Raw genomic sequence first — 21,995 nt, forward strand, 5'->3', positions numbered from 1 at the left:
GTTCTGCTCCGTAAAGTTCTGACGGTGTATTTGTCACACTGTCTTAGTGGTTAAAGTTGTTTTTTGGACCCCTCTGCTCTCTCTGACCATTGAAGCCACAGCCATCCTCCCTGTGGTTTCAGTCTGCAGTGTGGAGGGCCGGGCAGCAGTTTGCACTGTGGGCCTGTGTGCAGAGCGCACGAGCCTCAAACGTGTCAAGCAACAGGGGGAGCAAACAGGCCTCCTGGCAGAAAGCCCTAAGCTGACAACACAAAAGAGAATTTGAGTGTAAACCACATCAGAACACACACATCTGCACTAAGCAAACATTTCATGAATGAAGAAAACATGGATAATTTATTCCTTTTTTCATCAGCGTCCCCGAAGATTTCAGTTGAAGCATTTGTTTGAATTTACTCCGCGTTCAGTTGTGCTCTTGTAAAAGGAGCGATGCATGTGTTCAAAGCATGCAAAATGTAAATGTTAATTCAGAATGGCAACAAAACAACTGTGCATGTGCTTGTGCTGCGGTTATAAAGTGGGCTAAATGAAAACCTAATGCAACTGTTTTGTGTGTTTGTGTAATCTTCTGAATGTCTAATCTTCTTGCAGATTGTCGAACACTTTCGCTTAATCAAAGTCGTCTTTGACGTCAAAGCAGCGTCTGATTTGAGTCTGTTTACTCTGATGCATCTCTGCTTCCTCTGTCTGTGTGTCCAGGTCTGTTTTATGGTACCCTGAAGCGTCCTTTTTCTGCCTTTGGTTAAGCTGAAGAAACGCACCGTGGTCTGGACTAACACCCTGGGCTCCTTGGTTAAACTCCTGTGTTGTTGCACTATCGATCTTTCCTGACTGCCGCTTTAAAGTCGACGACATCAGTCCTTGTACCATGTCAGATCAAACATGGAGGGCTGGAGTAGATCTGAAAGAATTAGTTTACGTTTAAATCGCAAAATTACACTGCAGTAATCTTTTTCTTAGGTTAACTTTTCTCTCACTGCCCAATCAAACTCAAGACGGGTTGGACTTACAACATTAGCTTTGTCAACAACTTTTCCGACAGATTTGGACCATTTTTTTCCCAGTTTTCCAGATTAACGTCTCTCTTTAAAAATCTCGAGCCGCGTGTTTCATAACGGATCTGTTAACCTTAAAACTGCTTGTTATTAAGCCTCGGCTAGGACTGGCAGCAGGCTGAAGTCTGTACAGATTCAGTCTGGCACTCTGCTCAGTGTTGAACTCATGTTTATGTCCATGTTGTTCAAAACAACAGTGTTACCATGGTGACCATATCACTCCTACCGCTGTTATCCACAGACTCTGCTCTCCGTCACCGCGGGGACAGAGTCTGTCACACTACCATACATACCACCTTCTGACTGCACTAGAAAAGTCTGTTTCCAACATAAACACACACACACACACACACACACACACACACACACACACACACACATTAGTCTATCTAATTCACGTTTAACCGCTCCAGGAAAAGGTGTGGTCATCACACTCTGCATCCTCCTGGATTTAACTTTCTTGCTAACACACTTTAAAGTAACTCCTGCCTCAGGATCTCTGCTCTGTTGTTTTTGGATGGACCACAGCAAAGTTTGGGTCGGACCTGTAATCATGAAAGTCTGTCATTGGCTGAATGACAAATGTTCTTGTACGATTGGTTGGTCGATTTGGTGAAGTGTCCATATTTGCCATTGAGCTTTTAAAGTTAATTGGCTCAACCAACTGTAACGTCGCTGGTCTGAGTGCTGAGGCACTTTAAGGTTTTCACTCGTAGGATCATGCCTCACCCAAGCAGACCTTAAGACTATAAGTCTACTCCCACTTACCATGCTGGTAAATCATCTCACTTGTGTAAAAGTGAAGGGATTATTTATAAAGCACATCTTAAGGGTTATGGAATACTTCACAAAAATACAGAAAGATAACGGCATATGAAAAACCCGTAGATGTTAAGAGCCAGAGATAAATGTCAGAATTCATTTCTTTAAAAGGAGGTTTTAAGAGACGATTTTAAGGCTTGCTTTGCAACTTTAAGGGCCGATTTTTTTTTTTAAATCGGCCTCTTCAGACACACCTCCTCCATCCCTCAGCTCCCCCTCTCCACTCCTGTCTCTACACTTCCCCCGTCCTGTTTCACATGCAGGGTTATTTGAGGCAGAGACAGCAGCAGACGAGTGATAATAAATATCGGAAAGAAAGATTCTGAGATAAATTCTAAGTAATGATACGCATCTAAAACTTGATTCAGTTGTTCTATGTTTGTATTTGGAGGCCATATTTAGAAACAGCTTCCCTGAGCTAGGGGTCATCTCTCTTTCACACATGGTTGCAGGGCTAACGGCTGGAAAGGGGCGGGGTTTATGCGGAAAAAGACTAATTAGCCCAAAAAAAAAATACATTTGGGAAGTTATGAATCTATTTAAAATCTCAGAAGATAAGAATCTCGATTTTTACATAAATCAATTTTTTTCCCCAACCCCTACTCACAATACTCTCACATGAAGGCCGATCTCTCCTGCTTTTCTAACAAACATCAAAGTAAAAGTCATGAAAAAGTGCAGAGGATAAACATCAGCTATGTTTCTGAACGCACAGACATCAAGACCATCTCTGCATCATCTGCACCGACCTCCCCTTCAGGAGAATCTGCAAAGTAAACATGTGGGATTAAACACTGGCTAAAGAACCAGACTAACAGACTGTTTGATTTTCTCTGCCAGTCTTCCTGCTAGCCTGCAGCAAGTTGGACATTTCATGTGTCAGATCATATTTTACAAACGGACTGCATGCTAAAGCTTTCATTTTTCTTACATTTGTGAGCAATAGAGTAAGATTATGTTCAACACAGCTAACTGACCTGAGATCTGCAGCCTGATTGGATGAACCTGGACAACTTCCCCCCTGGAATCTAAAACTTGAATGAATATGAATTGGGGGAGAAAAAAGGGGGGAAACGCTCCCAGACCACATACCCTGAGGCTGCCAAATGAAAGCTGGCCTCAAGTTGCAGTAGAGATGACATAGAGTTGACATGAGGTGATTTCATTAGTTTTTCCATTGCAGCTCCCTAATTAACAGAGCTTTTAAACAACTCAAACCATGGGACAGATTGGCAGGCTGCAATGGGCATCTGTCGTTGTATTTAAGAGCCTTTTCGGGGAGAAGTTTGACAAGAATCCAAATTATTTATTCCCATGTTATTTCTGGAAACTCTTGCAAAATTGTGGAGATCTGCTGTTGCAATTTTAAGATGCAGATGCACAGTCGAGGACTCAAATCGAGACAGTTTATAGGTCTGAAAAAAATCCAGACTTTGCAAAGTGCACATTTCTGCAGCCTTCCTTTAAATTTTGAAAGTCAAAAGTTCATAAGTGTCTAATTTCTTGCATCAATCTTGCAGATAGCAAACACTACAGAGCTCACTCAGCGAAAGTCAGACTTTCAAATTCTGTGCAAAGGCCTCCTCCTCTCCCTCGCTGGATCGTACATTTGTCACGCAACTCCCCCGAGAACCGTCAACTGCACTTGAGCTGCCAACTGTTTTCCACTCAGAACTTTTCCAGAGGGGGGGGGGGGGGGGGGGGGTTCAGCTCTCTTTATGGCACCACCTTTTACCGTATGTGATGTCTTTACTGTAAACAGAGCGGAACGTGTTGATGTAGGCAGTGTGATTTTTCACTGGATACACTTTATAATGTGGCAAAATTGATCATTGAAGCCCGTGAAATAAGTGTGTGTGTCCACTGGATATGACTGTGTGTCCTTGTGTTACATTTCAGGGTGTGGCATGTCATTGTTTGTCTCTCCAGTGTTTTGTAAAGGGTCTCTGCAGCCACCCACCCAACAGCCCGAACCCGTCCCCCGTGCCACGCCGAGAACCCAGATGCAAAGGATTATGGGTTTTATACTCAGTTTACAGTAACTCTGGTTTAATGCGAGGGTGGGATGGGGGAGAGGGGACTGCGGTCGATGTGTCACATGGAGGACTCTGGCTAATTTATTCCAGTTTGTGTCTGTTTCTGCCTTCGAGCACTTTTATAGATTTGTTATTGTAAGAGCTCAACTGTAAATGTTTGATTGTAAACCTTTGGTTCTAGTCTCCTGGGATTTTTTTTATTTTTTTCCTGGATCCCCGTGATGATCACAATCAGAAGGTGATCGTTTAAATCTCCTTAAAGGCTCCGATACACGCCGCAACTTTACAAGCCAAACTTTTGAATGTTATCGTGCACAGCCGAGCTTTAATCTTCTGCAGTGTGACCATTTGGTTGCCAGGAAACATCTGAGTTGATTTTTTTTTGTCCTTTTTGGTCTCCCTTCCTTTGTATGTTGTTGGAGGTTTAGCCAGTTTTATAATGCAATGAGGGCACTGGTTTCTCAATTACTTCTCCATGTCGAGGGCCCCTTCAAGGGAGGTTAGTGAGCCTGCAGTCCGATTTGTTTTCAGGGAGCTCAATTTGAGGAGATTTTACTTTGTAGAGCGCTCGCTCTGGGTGGGCAGAGAAGTTGTGAGTTAAGTCTGATACATGAGCAATGATTCTCCATAGCTGCTCTCTTATTGTTTTAATGGCATTATAATGGAGTTAAACCACTGCTTATCCCTCCCTGTGGGAACCCACGGTTGATTAAATCACTCCCTATAGTTCAGCTTGATGCCGACAGGTTTGGCTTGCTACTTTTATTTGAAAGTCCACTGCAGGGACTAATTACCTCATTAAAACTAGAAATCAGTAATACATGGGAATACAAACAATAGAACATGTATTCTAAATACTGTCATTTACTTTATACCATTTCCCATTTTGTATTTGCACTGCAGTGACAGAGTTGAGGAAATTGATATCATGTTTAAAATATAATTTTATAAGGAACACCTGCCTTCAGTTAAACGTTTAACAGCCTCTAAGTTTCTTGATTTTATTAAAAAAAAGAATCCCCAGAAGAAATACTTTCATGTGTCTCCAAAACATTTCCGATTGAATGCATCTTTTTCTACATTAAACATCAACATCAAGTTTCAGTTTTGTTTTCTGATCAAATATTCTCCAAATAGAAAACATCTCTCTGCTCAGCTCTTACATCCGTCATCGTCAGGTTCGCTGGTTTATTAATGATTTTAAAAAAGGGCTTTAGAGGGAATCCGGTGCTGATATTAGAGTAAATTATTACAAGGATAGCTTGAAACGGGTTATAAATTATCAGCAGTGTTATCCACACTTATGGGCCGAACAAGAATGCATTGCACCTGCAGGATCTGTGTCATAACTCAAGAGCAGAAAGTGGAGAGAGGCTGCCGTATTTCAACATGCGGCCTCTCTCTTGGATCCCTCACTGGCTTTTAGTCGAAGCTTAAAATAGTGCAAAGAACAAAGGCATGTTAAGATTTTGATGTTATTGATTCTGGAATAACATGCCGGAGTCTGCAGCGCCAAGATGAGCTCAGATATGGCTTCAAACAGAGAGTCTGGAAGATGGAAACACATTGTGTGTAGAGTCTGAGTCTGACTGACATCACTGCACCTCGACATGAAAATGAACTTGTATTTGGCAGAACTGTCTCCCTCTCTCTCTCTTTCTGTGTCTCTGAACACTCCAGCCAATATTTATTTCTTCTTGAATATTTGTCTTTCCCCTTTTTTGCTTCCCCTTCCAGTGGGTGACTAATATTTTCTACCTCAATTAGCACTGCAGCTGCACAGAAATAAATAAAGGAGACATAAATGTGAGGTTAGAAATATCGGAAACAGGGACGCAAACAGCTTGATCGAAGCCATGTGCTTTGCATAAAATTTCACCAGAAGTAACCCCCTCTTTTTATGGAACCTGTTATTAGTTTTAATCTAACTTATGAGGATCAAATTAAAAAGGAAAAAAGTGCAGCTTTTGATCATTGTAAGACCTGCAAATAGAATATATGTTGGTTTGGTCCACCACTCCTGCCTGCTGTTTCTCAAAGACTGTGACGTGGATTGCATTAACATTTTGTGCAAACATTCAAGTCGTCCAGTGGATGAATCCTTATGACCTTGGTGAAACCATGATTCTCTTCCTCTAGCAAATCAACATGTAGAAGTGTTCAGTTTTATCCCAGCTGTCGTCGAGCGAGCAGTGGTGTACACCCTGGACTGATCGTCGCCGGTCAATCACAGGGTGGACATATCGAGTTTAGAGTCACCAGTTAATCTAACGAGCATTTCTTTGGCCTGTGTGAGGAGGCCAGCTGCACAGGGAGAACACGCAAACAACATGCAAGCCCTCTCTGATGAAGGATATGAAGTGGGGACCTCGGGATAATCATGTAGAAAAGTAAGCAGCAAAACAGTTAGCGAGGAGAGTAAAGATTTTGTTTAATAAATTATCAAAATAATTCTTTAAAAGTTCCTTTTATTCTTTTGATGATGACATAAGAGATGAGCGTACATTTTCAAAGCTGCAGTAGAGCTCTGTTCCTACTGTTTAAATTTGACAAAGAAGGGGTGTGATGGGAATACTTATCCATCAAGACAATGTCTCTCTTGCATGAAGTAAAATCTAAATATTGTTTTACTTGTCAGCACTTATGCATCCTAAAGGGGCCTTTAGTTTTCCAAGAATATACTTATAATGTAGATACGAGTGTCAAGCGAGATTCAATATAAAAACTGGTGCATCTGTTTCCATTTGGGCTTTGTTTTCACTGAAGCCCCTGTGCGGTTCTGGAAAGAGCATTGTGGGTCTTTTAAACATCGCACAGCATTCCTCAGATGGTACGGTGCGTGTATGTACGCGTGGGCCGTTACTTTGGGCCTTGACAGAAATGAGTCAAGAGAAGCTCAGTGAAATCGCAGAATGTCCTCAGACACTAAAAATAGTTTGTCTCTGAACTCTTTTCAGCGTATGGGGCTCATTTGATGTGTGTGTGTAAAGTCTCCAGAAGATGAAAACACACAGTCTGTACTTGAAACAGTTACAAACTGTGTGGTGGGCGTTGAGAGTGTATGTGTGCATGTGTACATGCGCTTGTGCGCGCGCGTGTGCTGCATTTTGCCTATTTTGTATTGCTTTACGGAGCCACATGAAAGGTTCTTTGTTTCAGAAAAGATTGCCTGTTTTTTTACATTACAAACAGGACCAAAATATGCCAGAGAAACCTCTACCACTGTGAGCTTTTAGTCATTTTGGTCCTGATTTGATATTTTCCACCAGTGGATGTGAAGTGTGTAAGTGTACGTCTTCTCTGCAGTAAACTGCAGCTAGTTAGCTGCTAGCAGTTAGCTCCAAATTAACAGAGGTTTCATTAACATAACGAGTTTAGGAGTCAAACAGGAGAGGGATCTAGCAAAGTAAAAGGAAACTCTTGTGCTTCAGCCACTCCACAAATGGAGGTCGGTGCTCTCAGAGAAGAACTTCAGATGTTCAAAATATAATTCAGTGAATACCTTCTTCAAGACAGCAACCAAAGAAAATACTGGAGCGCATGAATCACTTAAGGCAAATTTAATAAAACGTCTTCCTCAGAGTCAAACAGTACAGGTACAGATGAAAATACACTCCTGCTCACAGCGAAATGAGTGAGGAATATATTCACATTCATTTATGGATTGATATTTGTTTGTTTTGAAAAGAGTGTTGATGATGTTAGTGGCAACGTTAACAAAGTGCCAATTCAAGCGCTAAGGAAGCTAATGTGGTTGACACATTTTGTTGCCAAACATGGTAATAATAAGGACTATGAGGATGACCATGAAGAAGAGGACTTTTTAAAGCAGTTGTAGGAATAGTTAGGCATTGTGAGGTAAAAGTAAGCTACGATTGATACGAGCTGTTTTCCCTCAGGCTAACATTATCTACAGCTGGCAGGCAGCTGCTAGCTAGTATGAGTTGTGCGTTGTTGTTTCCATAGTAAGGTAAGCTGAATCTACTTTTTTATATTGTTTTTGCTCAAGATGAAGTTGTGAGTAAACCCACATATGCTGTGATTTGGATTTCAACTATTTGTGGTTATTATAGTCATTTGATTTGTTCATTTATAATGTGCTGAATTTAGTGTGCTTGCGTTGTACATTCAGTGACGTGCATATCTGTTTTATATCAGTGATAAGTTAGTCTTATTTTCCAGTAGATATTTAATTTTTAATTGTCCTGTGTTTTTAAAAATCATAAGCCCCTTTAACGATCAAGCTGTCCCCTAGCTTCCCAAATCATAATTCTCGGACGCCGCTTCTGCTCAAAAGTGAACGAAAAAACAGTTGGGATGCATCTTGCTACTCGTGTTTTTCTGCTTCATTGCCAAGCTTGTCCGAGTGAAAGGGTTCAGAGCTGCAGTTTGGAAAAAAGCTCTTAGGAAGTATAATGATAGCTTAGGACTGACTGTAATGGAGAAGAAAACTATTATGTGAAAAAGGAGGAAAGGGGAGGAATCAATCAGTCCACACTTGTGGTGGAGTTTCATGAAAAACTTTGTGTTTAGAGTACCTGTCCTCCTCTACACCACCAAAAAGGAGGGTCGCCTCCTTGAAGAGTCCAGTTTCCAGATGATTGTAGAACCACCTGGAGCCCCAGACGTCTACCTGCCCCCCCCCCCCCATATCCCACTGTACGTAACCCAAACATTCAATGCAAACGGCTGAGCCTGACTTCAAAACAACTCCCTTTGCACTCATTAAGCGCTCTTTTCTCAGCGTTGAAGAATTCCCATGCGGTTTGAAGCCTTTCCCTAATGAAGCACAATTAAAATGAAAAGAAGGTAATGAAAAATATTTACCCCCAGTCCAATGAAGTGGCTGGTGAAGTTGATGACTCCTCTTAATAAAAGCCATATGCCTGTTCTCATAAAATCCTGTTTTTGTGCCACAGATTTCTTTAGGCGTTTGTGCCAGCGAGTGAATTAACTCCTGACGGTGGGTAGGAGGGTTTGTACGAGGCTGTTTATCAGAAGCAGAAGATCTGATTTATGCTGCAGGCCTCACCGTGCCAAATCCTCTGCAGTGATTACCAGTCACTCAATAGAGTTAATGCAGATTTAAACCTGAACAATGAGCTTCTGATTGATCGTAGATGTGTCTAATCATTTTTATTTAGAGGTGTTTCATTCTGCAAAGACTGGATTCACTTTGTAAACACTCATGAAGCGTTTTTCTTGTGGGAGTTGATCCGCTGACCTTGGCAGTATGAGAGGCATGTATTATTCACTAAACCACAGGCTAATCTTTCCCTCACCCGAGGAAATTTCCCAAAATTTCCCAAAGACAGTAAAGTGACTTAAAATGCAAATATGTGCGTGAAAAGTGGGAGAAATATGTTTCTGCACCACAAATGGATGACATGAAGGAGAAGTAGCTAGAAAGCAGTTTAACAGTAAAATGATTCAGTGTAAACTTGTGCCAGAAACCAGGGTCAAATCTCTAAATCACTCATTTTAAATTCATTTTCTCTTGAGTTTATACTGAAGCTTGCCACAATCTTATCCCACATATTCAAAGTTTTAGTCATTTAAATATAACCCTTACTAACAACAACTTCAAAGTGGTCACACATTTATTAGAAGACACAAACACTGTGTGAGAGAATTATGGCTCATTTCTAACAATACAAATCAAAACTAGGAGACAGGGCGGGAAACAGAATGTAATCTGGTGATGGAGTTGGGGCTGGTGTCTATTGACAGCGCACGCGACCTCAGTTTCAGAGCGCTTCTCACCGGCGCTCATTGATGCTTTAGGTTATGAAATGGAACGTATGCTTCCCTCGATAGTGAATGTTAGGTCTGTTTTAAAGGCTCAGTGCACTTAATATTTTCCTTTATTCAAAATAAATATCACCTAGAAAACATCAAAGTAATCTAAAGGTATAAAGTATCCTGGCACTAGCAGCTATAGACCTCGACCCTCGAGACGACGAGTCAGATGAATTTCTCCATTGTTCCGCCATTGTTGTCATCTTGTACCCAAAGCATTGCCCCTTCTTGATTTTGATTGGTCGGTGAGGGAGAAGGGACAACTGGTGAACGCAGAGGTGTTCCCAAAGATGAACTGTTTACAACTGTGAGCTCTGTTAGCGCAGCAACATAAAACAGCTGACCTCGAGGATGTTTTTACTCTTAGCGCGCTGAAAGTGCTGAACTGCATTTCTGTGCAGCGTCAATGGGCACAGGCCGTTATGAATCTGAAAATACTTTTACTACTAGGGTACAACTTTCTGTAGTTCTCTTTTTACTCAAACATCCAAAGACTAAAATGATAAGCTTTTTCTCAATTTAAAGTTTGACTAAAACGGGCTTGAGTCTGTATTTCCAGCCGTGCTAGGAGCCTTTCTCTGTGGGGAGCAAAGTACATTTGATGATCGTTCACTCACTTAAGCCCAGAGTGAAATATTTCAGCAACTATTGGAAGTTTTGTCATGAAAGGTGACACTGTCAAAGAGACGTTTGTTGTCACTCCCTCTTCTGAGATCTGAGATTTTTTTTTTTTCATGGCTCACTTGAGCAGAGAAGATAATCCTGATCCACGGCTGTGATGTCACTGTCCCAACATATCAGAAATGTCCCTGAGGCCATGTGGAGATGATATGAGAAGCAGGGATACTGTAATTCTGTCAGGAGGGGACTTGTTGAGAAAACAGAGGGGACCGCACCATACTGATCCTAAGTCAACATCATCGTTACATTCCCACGATACTTCTACCAGAGGACTCACAGTACTGGCCTGCTGAACTTCTGTTCAATTCCATGGGATATTTTAAGAGGAAAAGAAGAAGAAAAAAAAAGCCTCCCTCTTGCTCCCTGAGAGCCTAACAGGGTCCCTGTGCTGAAGCTCTCTCGTGGGTCGATGCACTGATGGGATCCAGATGCTGCAGGAGCGTGGACGGGGACAGAGAGGAGTGTGGAGGCTTCACTGCAGCTCTGATTGATCGGGGTCAGGATGAAGTTGGGAGTCACATTTCTTGACTCTGATCCCCCTCTCTCTCTCTCTCTCCTGCTCTCCCTCCTCCCCATATATCTGTCTAGTGTCAGGCCTGTGTTTTATGCTCCCTGTTGAGACGGCGGGGAGCTCTACGGGGAACAGAGAGCTTCACGTCTGGCTCTCTGCCTCACCTCTGCTGAGCGTTTAATGAACTCTTTAACAATCACAAGCTGAATCGAAACCACAATTTATAGGCACAGAGAACTGCTTTTTTTATATAAATGAAAAACAGGCTTTGAAATGTTATTTACAGTGAACACAAATAAACTAAACAATGAATTTACATCCAAGAGAACGGGAATAGAACTTTTTGTCAACTTTTTCCATGCTAGCGCAACATTTTCCGCTGTTTGGTCGGCCGTGTTTTAAGGCTGCACAGATTTAAAAAAACAACTCTAAAGATTCAGGACTTTTGTGGGATTGTTGTTTTTTATCGTGGCATATTAATATTACACATGACTGCATGAGATCCCACGACCCTGTCATTGTTTCAACACTTTTCTTTAAGCTAAACAATATGCAGTACCTTTATGTATTTACTGCAGAATCAGATTGTTTGGCATTATAAAAATGTTGTTTTTTTTGGTGCTGCCTTCTCTATTTTTTTTCCCCAAGCAAAATTACAAATATGTCTTGGCTCTGAAATGTTTTGGTTTTTGCGACCCTTAGTGAAAATCTGTCTGCTTTTGTCCCCCTTCTCATCAGGACCATGCCCACTCTGCAGAGCTCCGCCCCCTTGCTGCTCTTCAGCTTCCTGATTGGTCTGAGCTTCTCTCTGAACCCCAGAGACCCCAATGTGTGCAGCCTGTGGGAGAGGTGAGTGCTTGTTCAACAGGGACAAACTAATAAATGGTGCTATTTTTGCATGTGCATATTTTCCCAAACAGAACTCCTAACATATGATGTCTGAGAGTGTACTTTATTGTTTAACAGGATTTATGAGGGTCAAGACATGAATTCATCACGTAAATGACAACACAAACATCTCAGAAAAATGTAAACAACATGAGTGAAATGCATGCATGCTTCATCTGGGGTGGATGATGATCTTAAAGTGTTCATGTGCTGATTCTTTTCTAAAATAATCTGTCAACTGTTCATGTATGACACGTCAGAGAGCTGTTAAAAATACCTGCAGCGATGCGGCACAAGTCAAGATGTATCCAAATTGCTTGTTTCAACAAACTATTTGTCAAAAACTAAAATGAATACAGCTCATAGAAAATAGAAACGTTTAGCATTTCAGAAAGCAGACACAGCAGTGAGTATTCTTCATTTTTGCAATGAAAAATTGCTGGCTGTAAGAGTAGAGGCCTATTACCTGTCCACTGATTCACTATATCGATTAAAAGTTACTATCTGGGATCGTTTATTAGGTCTGTTCCCAGTTTCATGTCAGTAGATCTAAAATTTGACAAATTATTTCAGTCTTGACTAAAGTGATGGACTAAGGGACATTTCTATCTGACTGATAACATAAAGAAAACTCTAGGACGGTGTCCAAATTCAGGGTTAAAATCCTCGTAGGCTGTGTACACGGCTCAGGCCAAACTGAAATGACACGGTCGGGTTTAAAGAGGATTCCCCGTTTGCTTCACCAGCTGTTCCTGCCCTCACCCTGTGATTTCTAAGCAACGCACTCGTCGCCTAAACTGGCTGTAAGAGTAGAGGCCCATTAACTGTCTGCTGATTCACTATAACGATTAAAAGTTACTATCTGGGATCGTTTATAAGGTCTGGTCCCAGTTTAATGTCAGTGGATCTAAAATTTGACAAATTACTTCAGTCTTGACTAAAGTGATGGACGAAGGGACATTTATATCTGACTGATAAAATAAGGAAAACTCTAGGATTGTGTCCAAATTCAGGGTTAACATCCTTCGTAGGACGCAGCCCTCGTAGGCGGTGTACACGGATCAGGCCAAACTGAAATGACACGGTCGGGTTTAAAGAGGATTCCCCGTTTGCTTCACCAGCTGTTCCTCCCCTCACCCTGTGATTACTAAGCAGCGATCTTGTCGCTTAACCTTGATAGACGTGCAGAAACAACTACTCTCGGCTTAGAATCTGCCATCCCGTATGAATTGGCATGCAATGAATCTCAAGAACTGTCCAGCCACCAAGGATGCACTGGATGGATCCTTGGTGGCCCAGGAAAAGATGGACACATCTGTCGGCCCCGTTTGAGGCAGCCTTCGAACTCTTGACAGCCTTCGATGCCCCGCTGTGAAGCAATCAGTCTTGAAGTCCACCCCGGCCCCTGAATTGGGACAAAGCTTTCTTCTGTTTTGTTTTTGATATTTTTGATTCTATTCGATCTCCTATTTCTGTTGTTTTGCTATTTTTCAGCTTCACCACCTCAGTGAAGGAGTCCTACTTTCATCCTTATGACCATGTGACAGAGGAGCCCTGCTCGGACCCTCGGACCTCCTACAGATGCACGCGCCACAGGTAGCAGCAGCAGCAGCAGCATGATGACTCTTTTCCCGTCAGGCTAACTTCCTTCTCCTGTGAGTTTGGGAGGTCCAAGCATCCTGTCTGTTATTGTTTCAGGATCACATACAAGACGGCCTACAGGCAGGCGGTGAAGACCGACTACCGAAAGAGGTACCAGTGCTGTCCGGGTTACTACGAGAGCAGAGACAAATGTGTCCGTAAGTATTTATGGAAACCTCTAAACAATCCGCCTGTCTGCATGCTGACATCTTTAGCACCAAGACAAACAGCAGGCGAGCAGACGTAAGAAACAAAACACTCCTCTGACTTAAGGGAATCAGTGGTTTTAACCTGTTGTTTAATCCCCCATCCCCACAAATAAATACCCGTTGCATTCCCTGCAGCAGCAGTTCACACTTACCCTAACCCTATGAAAAATGAATTTATTGATTTTGCCGATGGTCTCATTAATATCTGAAGGTCATACAGAGGCATCAGTTTAAACTTCAGTATGTTTCCTAACCAGCTTCGTTTTGAGGACACGACCTCAGTGACCTCTGTGAGCCACGGAGGTCGCACACATGAGAACACGCCTCTGAACCCAGACTCAAAATAATACATAGATACAGTAATTCACCTATCCCATTTTCAAGCCCAGCGCTGTTTCCATAGATGGCTGTTCTTCATGAGCCTGGATTTGCCCAAGATTTCTGCCTCTTAAAAGGAAGATTTTTCTTGCCATTGCAACTTTTGCTTAATGTTGCTAAGTGCTCATGATGGTTTAATACTGGGTCTTTGTAATATGCAATGAGTAAGGTCTTTTTACCTGCTCTTTTGTAAAGTGTCCCGAGATAACACTTGTTTACTTGAATTGGCGCTATACAAACAAAGATTGATTGATTGCAAACACACATTGTGTATAAACTGATTCAGGCTCTCTCAGTTAATGAGCGCAAAATGTATAAATCAAGTAAAATAGAAGATATGTGTCCGTTCGTTTGATTCCTCTGTACCGGAAAAAGAGTCACTGTTTGTTTGAACATTGTTTTTAGTGATGATTGAGTTTACTACAGTGCACAGATATACATCCACCCCTTATAAAGCTATAAGCTATAGCTATATAAGCTATAGTTCAGTCAGATGTTGAGGATCAGTAAAGTTGTACTGTCGATGGCGATGTTTCTTGAAGCATACTGACAGTAATCCAGCTGAACACCAAAATGACCGCTAAGGTTAGAGAAAAGACAGTCATCACATTTCTGACGCAAATCATCATTACCCACAGAAAGTTGATAATGTTTTTGGTCTTTTTCCATGAAATGTGCTGCTAAGTTAATATGAGTAGCATATGACACTGAGATAACCATAATGACAGGCTTTATTGCCACTGGTGCTTCTGGTGCTGAAGACTCACTGTATAAACTGGCTGCTGCTGCTGCTGCAAGCTGGAAATGTCAACCTAGCTGACAAACCCTCATACACCCACCGTCATTATTTACATATTTTCATTTCAGTTTGAGGATTTCACATCATTTGAGCAACTCTTATTTCATCAGCTGAGCATCTGTTAGTGATGAGTTCAGAGGTGTGGCACTGCTGTGTGTACAGCTCAGGGTGGAAGAGCAGAAACTTCATGTGAACGGTCTCATCACTGGACTGAAAACCGGCAGATTATACAGCCATTGTTCATTAAGACTCTCATCTGACATTTAGTTTGTATGCTTAACCATGCTAACTATGTTGGAGTGTGCGATTCTGCTCAAACATTGCAAATATTGTGGGTTGAGTTAGTAACCTTGTAGCTGTAAACACTGTATTTACACATGCCATTTATTTGGCCAAGGCAAAGGAGACATAGTACGCAATGCATAATGTTAGCTAGAAGTGAGTTAGCAAACTGTCACTACTGCTGTTGCTGCAAAGCCGACATGCAGAGATGATGAAACAGCTTCTCGGGGCCAGACTGTCAGCTTCAGGCAGCAGAAATAACATCCTGCAACAACAGCTAACATCACAACATCAGATATTATCAAGCTATCAAAAAAGGAAGCTATATGTCCATGACCGGCTATTGTGTGCTTCACTCTGAACCAATATGTTCTGCCCATTTACAGAGTCAGGATTGTGAAAAAAAATCGTTGTCAGAATAAGGTGGTAGTGTTGCACGATGAATGAAAGAGTGCAGAAGTTTAAAAAAGCACCACGGAGTTTGTTGCTTTCTTAAAATACAAAAACTGCTGCAGCTGTCAACAGTTTGCTGACACACTGTTATTGTTGAGTCGGCAGTGAGCGTTCAACAAAGTGAAGTTTACGTGAGTTTGAGAAAAGTCCACCTTCGCTTCACAAACCTTCTCACACATCATCGGAAGGTCTCAGAAATGCCCGCCAGTAATAACAAGGTTTCTCGTTTTGAAAACTGACATTAGGGAGCTGAATGTCATTCAGCAGAGATAATATGCATGCCTTTGTGTGTGTGTGTGTGTGTGTGTGTGTGTGTGTGTGTGTGTGTGTGTGTGTGTGTGTGTGTGCGTGCGTGTGTGTGCGTGTGTGTTTGTGTTTTCTTTTGTATTCAAACACAAAAGCTTGTATTTAGCTGACTGGCATCACAAAAGCCAAGATGGAGCCCACTGATGGCTGTTTTGAGTTCTATAATTGAAATATCTCTGTTTTTAACGTGTCATCTGTCAGTGCCTCCTCCTTAACCTGCTCTCCGTACTCTGTTTTTATTTCTGAAGTACATCTAATTATATGTAATTACAGTCCTCCATTCGATGACATGTTAGCCTCTTTTTTAGAGCCTCCAGTGTTCACACACACACACACACACACACACACACACACACACACACACACACACACACACACACACACACACCTACAACCAGAGAGGAAGATAATCAGTGAAGTTATTGTTCGTGCAGCGATGGAAGAGAACAAAAATCATTCTGATACATAGCATCTGGTTTTCAGTGGTGTGTGATTAGAAAACCCTTGTCTTCCCTAAATTAAAAAGTATGCAGACATCTTATAAGTCTGTAGTCATGAATGCTTGTTAGAATTTAATCAGTTGATAGTCGAAGCGTTTATGATGCTGGCTTGAAAGCCAAAGTCTCCCCACTTAGGGAAAAGGTCCTTTAAAGTATGAATGGCATCTAACACTGATGCTTGCAATTGTACGGTTGAGTCCAGCTGTCGGGCTGGCCCCTCACATTATGACGGCTGGAAAACATGTCGAGAGAAAGAATGCTATTCAGTAAGAACGAGTTCTGATTGAATAACAGAGACCTTTAAATCAGTGCAGACTTTCTACGAACGATATGAAACACGGCCCATGTTTCTTAAGACCAAAACACTCACACATCTAAAGAAAAAGCACACTAATGGTTAACCCATAAAAATATCACACAAAGTTAATATGAGTAACAGAAAGCCATGTTTGAAAATAGTGGTTGAGTTTTCAGTTGATATTTCATCTCAGTAGAAAAAAGGAACTAATCGAGTAAAGTCAAAAAGTTGATAGACGTCATGATAATAGTTTGATAAGTCCTATAAGTTGACTTCTACTTTAGAGTGTTCTCTCAGCAGCATTACAAATATGATCATGACTGATGTGTAATTGTTTTAGTCAAAGAGGGACAAAAACAGCCCTGATAGGGTGAGTCGTACAGGACACACCTCCTACCAACTGTGAGCAGCTGTAACGATTAATTCTCATGGACTGAGGCAGCGAGTGGGCGTCAAAAACCAGGAATGATTTGAACGCAGGAGAGCAGGGCCGTAGATTTTGTTAAGGTCATCAAAGAATACTGGGAACAGTGATGGTACTGGTTGCCAGAATTGTCATTCAAAGTTAAAATAGTGTAGCATGTGGTCATCCTCAGCGATACTTCACTTCTTCATACAAGGAGAAGACATGGAAAGATAATTCTTTTGCTTTTCTGCCATTCACTGAGTTTGTCTCTTCCTGCACTGTTCAGGAGGTTTTGACAATGCAGCCATGTGAATACTTTTTCACATGGGTTTGTGATAACTAGAAAACACAAATTATGTTTTTAAAACAGCGGCAAGAAATCGTACAACTGGTAATAATTTAAATGCAACTTTACATAATCTTGCGGAAAAAAAGGAATTTGTCGATTCAAGAGTGCATTAAAAGAAGTTCTCCAAAAAGAGGCATAAAGTCTGTTAATGAGTGACAACGCCCTCTAGTGGCTCAGACATCTCATGTTTGTTATGGTTTGAAATGCTTATTGCAGCAATGAATCATTGTTTGAGTTTGGCGTCTGTAGTCTTTGACCTGACCTGTGTGGTGTGAGGAGATTACAGTTTAAGCCCCCCAGCCGGAGCCTGCAGGTGGATGCTGGGGGGTTAGTGAGGCTGAAAGTACGAGTGCAGCACTGGTACGGGACAGCAATGGCAAAGACAGAGAAGATGGAGAGAACGGAAATCCTGCAGATTAAATAGACTATCAATGTGGGAGAATATGCTTGTCAGGAGATTGTGGAAAATAAAGCATGTTGCTTGTATGAACTATCTTGCAGGCTTTGCTCTATTTTTGTTGATAACTGCAAAATAAGGTGATGTACTTGTGATGTAGTGGCAAAAGCCCCCTTAGGAAGGGGGTCTTGAAAGGTACCAAACATTAGATTTGAACTAGAGAGACAGGTCGATTGCAGACTCTTATTTTGGTATTTATTAGCACTCCTCTGCTGCTGTCTCTGCCTTACAGAACCCTTCAAGTGAAACAGGACAGTGGGGGATGTGTGGAGACAGGAGGGTAGGGGGGCTGAGGGATGGAGGAGGCATGTCTCATGAGAGCTATGTTTGGATCTGAAAAATCTGCTCTGAAACTCGCATTGTAAGCCGTTATTAAATGTGTTAATTCATTAGGAGAAGAAAATTAAAGAAGGGTAAAATAAAATAGATATTTAAAAACAGGGAGGGGTCAATAATCTGATCTGTGCTCTTTGTGCATCTTCAAGTTCCTGCACACTTTGCTGTTTGTCATCCATTGCATCCTACAGATGTTTTGTTGAACGTTCTCCACAAGGCTGGTCCTGTTATAAAGTGTGTTTCTCATCAACAGCTCGCTGTACCAAGGAGTGTGTCCACGGTCGATGTGTCGCCCCGGACCGCTGCCAGTGTGAGGGAGGCTGGCGAGGAGACGACTGTTCCAGCGGTATGAATACGCTTTTTTCCCCACCTCGCTCAGACATTCCCTCACTCTCTCCTTCTTCACCCGTTTCCCTCTCCCCCCCCCCCCCCCCCACCATTTCTTTCTCTTATCCCCTTCTTCACGTCCTCAGGTGCGCACACAAATAAAAGTTCACATGCACAACAGGAAATGACAACTGGCCGGTCAGTCACACACGGCACTCCATCACACACTGAAGGAGTTTCCAATAGAAACAGCAAGGGAGCATTACAGCACGCACACACTGAGTCATGGATGTGAGCATCAGTCCAGAAACAGTTTACCGCACCAGAGGGACGAGGAGCTGCACCTCCACCTCTCGCTCATAGTTACTGTTCAACATTAATAATGATAGTTCACATGTGGAGCTGCCGTTACTGATTTGGCTGAGAAGTGAACAGTCAAGGGTAATAAAACAAACTCACAAAGCATGAGCATTTACACAAGAGCAATAAGTAAAATCAGATTAATGTAATTAAAGTGGCCTTAGTCAATACAAAAGAGTTATAAACGGAGGCATTAATCTTGCTCCTTCTCTTTGAATGATGTCTTTTACAAAACTAAAGTCAGCAGAAACAGTTATATAATACTTCTTAAAGGCACCATCTCCAGCCAGTGAGTCTAACCCTGTTTCTCGTCCCAAATCTCCAACGTGTGATCGTCCAAACAACCCAAAGTGTGAAACCAGAACCGCATTACTTGGAGCTGCTGCTTCACCTCACTAAGATGGAGGTTTTTTTTTTTTTTTTTCCACAACCTCCAGCTCGTTTCATGGCAGTCAGCTGGGTGAATAGTACACAGCTTCACTGCATTTTCTCCCCAAAGTCTCTGCAGAGAGCGGGAATTAGCTTTGACCGGGCAGCGGTTGATTTTTTGACAGCGGGATGATGGGAAGGGGAAATGGAAAATGTTACCCCACTCTTTCTCTTGCATGGCTCAGTTCTCTTCGTCTCTCGTTACACTCCCTCCTCTAACCCGCGCTTCTTTTTTCTTCTTCTTTGTTTTCACTCGGCTCTTTTCTCCTCTTACACTCCTTCTCCTCTCTGCAGCCTTGGCTCCTCCATTTTGTCCTCTAATGGAGTCTTTTTTTTGGCAGAATCAGGCCTGACACTTCCTGGATGCCTGTGTGTTGAGTTATCTAACGATGGGAAATAAGAGAGGGGCCTGAGGTTTTATACTGAACACTCTTAGGACTGTTTGTCCATGAATGTGTAGAGTTGAAAGAAGTGGGAGAATCTATTCTCTTAAAAAACAGGCAGTAATAGTCATGCTTGAGGAAAGAGAAAGGCAACGATGTGGAAATCTTATGTCAACATATTTATACTTAATGTAAAACCTTTTTAAGAGTAGATTTTGACTGAGGGACTCAGGAAGCAGAATCAAAAATAAGCAGCGAGGCTCCGTTAGATGTCTGTGAGATTTTTCGGACTCGCGATGCGAGCAAAACCCAAACCAACGCTTGGACACTTCTCAGGGGAAAAGGAGGAATTTTCCCACCATGTCAGTGTGCAAGAGATGCCAGTTCTGAACTGTGGGCCAATTACTGGGTCTACATGCATGCATTAGTTCAGATACTGATGTGTATCCCTGTAGAGGTCATGTTGATGTCTGTAGGATACATAAACACATCTCCATCCTGTTAATCAGCTGTTTGTTTGGGAAGTCTTTTTGAAATCAAGAGATGATTTGTAAGGGAGACTTCAGAGCTTCTTCAAGTACATATAAATAAGTAAGAGAGTAAAGTGTCTCTTCATGCCTCAGTTGGTTTGTAGTTTATTCAGTTAGGGGTGAATACTGGAAAACATGTTGTCTGCACTTCAGATATTTGATCTTACTAATCCTGTGATCCATAATCATGGTTGAAGAAGGTATCATCAGCATAAGAGTTGAGTTACCAATTTATCTACCAATGCCAAATCGGGAAATCAACATGTTCTCTGCTCAAAGAGTACGTTGATAAGGACTGTTCCTTGTGGGACACCATTATACAGGGTCACAAACCTCCTCTGGTGTTTGACTCATGTTTTATTTTGACCAAAGCACAGCACAGATGTTTCATTTAGACCACAGGGGACTGTTTTAAAAAAGGTGGAGAAGGGGTATAATGTGTCCCCTTTAAGATCTAAAATGCATCATGAACACAGTCTGTTTATTTTGTGGTTTGCTTCTGATAATGTTTGTTTCCTATTTGTTTCCTTGTCTCTGGGAAGTCGGGTTTGTATATCATGTCATGCACACATCAGGGCTTCTGCATTTTTGTCGGGTCACTGTGATAAATAATCAAACATGCCAAGTATCCTGCACAGATGCAAACACTTGAAAGAAACTTTTCCCCAGAGTGCTCCCTTCATGTCAAAATGTCAAACGTCTAGAGATGCTTAGATGATCAGAGCATGCCATTAAAATAACCCTATCAAAGTGAGATGCACTTTATTTAGCTAAGGTACACGTGTTTGAAGAAGGTAAACAAGCTTAGCAACAGTGTTAGAGAAATGAGAATAACTGTTTATATGCAGATAAACAAACCCATGGGAAAAATTTTGGACATTTGTCAGTCGAGGCCCTGCTGGTCAGCTGCTTCCTCAAAATGTCACCTCCGATATAGTCAATTTCACCCATTCACTCATCTTCTGTCTGAATGTATCGGCCTTCAGTTCTTTTGTTTCCAGCCCTGTGGACCCTTTCGTAAATCTCCCCTCCTGTCCCGGAGAATGTCTGTGTAAACATACAGGCTGCTCCAGCTGAGTTTCTCATTAGTTTACCTGACACACTCCAGCAGAGCCCCTCCACAATGCCCACACAGAGAACAAGTAAAGTTATGATTCAGTTAAACAAAGGAGGCAAGGGTCCTGCTCTGAGTTAGTGCAATAAACACGACAGTCAGCAGCAGATCGCTTTGCTCCAGGCCAAATTTGGCTCTGCTCTGCCCTCTGTGTAATTATCGTCAAAGCAGTCCTTGTACTTTTTCAAAGCTGTGGTCGAGAGGGTACGGGGGTAAACTGGGAACGTCGACAAATAAGACGTGGTGTCAAGGCCTCTCTGCACTCTTGATTCTGTGCATGGATGTCTGCAGCTCACGCAAAAAAAATGCGCAGAGGTCAGCGTGAAATTGTTGGACTCGTTTTCCAATCAGGAGAGGATAACCAGCGCCTGTTTATGCCTTATGTCAGCGCTATCGAATATCACATTTTCTCGATGATTTCTAATGTCCGAGTAGAGCAAAGTTATTGATGAGAAATTTCAAGAATGCCCCCTTGACCAATCGGGTTTCTCACAACACGATCCGGAGGACTGAGATCTCTTCATCATGAATTGAAATCCAAACCTTGTGTGAATCTTCGCTACACGGTGAAACCCCCGTCAGACCCCCAGACTTCTATTAAATTAACCATTTCAAACCCCTCCACCCTGTGATCTCCATGCAAATC

General features: G+C 42.0%; 1 protein-coding gene across 3 annotated transcripts in view; it reads left to right on the top strand.

Moving 5' to 3' along the window:
* The window catches only part of pear1 (platelet endothelial aggregation receptor 1), a 54,762-nt gene that overhangs the window by 15,678 nt on the left and 17,089 nt on the right, over positions 1–21,995 (top strand). For all 3 annotated transcript variants that reach the window (XM_061049960.1, XM_061049958.1, XM_061049959.1), the window contains exons 2-5: positions 11,643–11,753; positions 13,287–13,388; positions 13,491–13,591; positions 18,460–18,552. In XM_061049960.1, the coding sequence (XP_060905943.1) occupies positions 11,647–11,753; positions 13,287–13,388; positions 13,491–13,591; positions 18,460–18,552 (403 nt within the window). In that variant the 5' untranslated portion in view covers positions 11,643–11,646. The remainder of the gene's footprint in view (positions 1–11,642; positions 11,754–13,286; positions 13,389–13,490; positions 13,592–18,459; positions 18,553–21,995) is intronic.

Source organism: Labrus mixtus, chromosome 11 (assembly GCF_963584025.1).
Source record: "Labrus mixtus chromosome 11, fLabMix1.1, whole genome shotgun sequence".
NCBI classification, from domain to species: domain Eukaryota; kingdom Metazoa; phylum Chordata; class Actinopteri; order Labriformes; family Labridae; genus Labrus; species Labrus mixtus.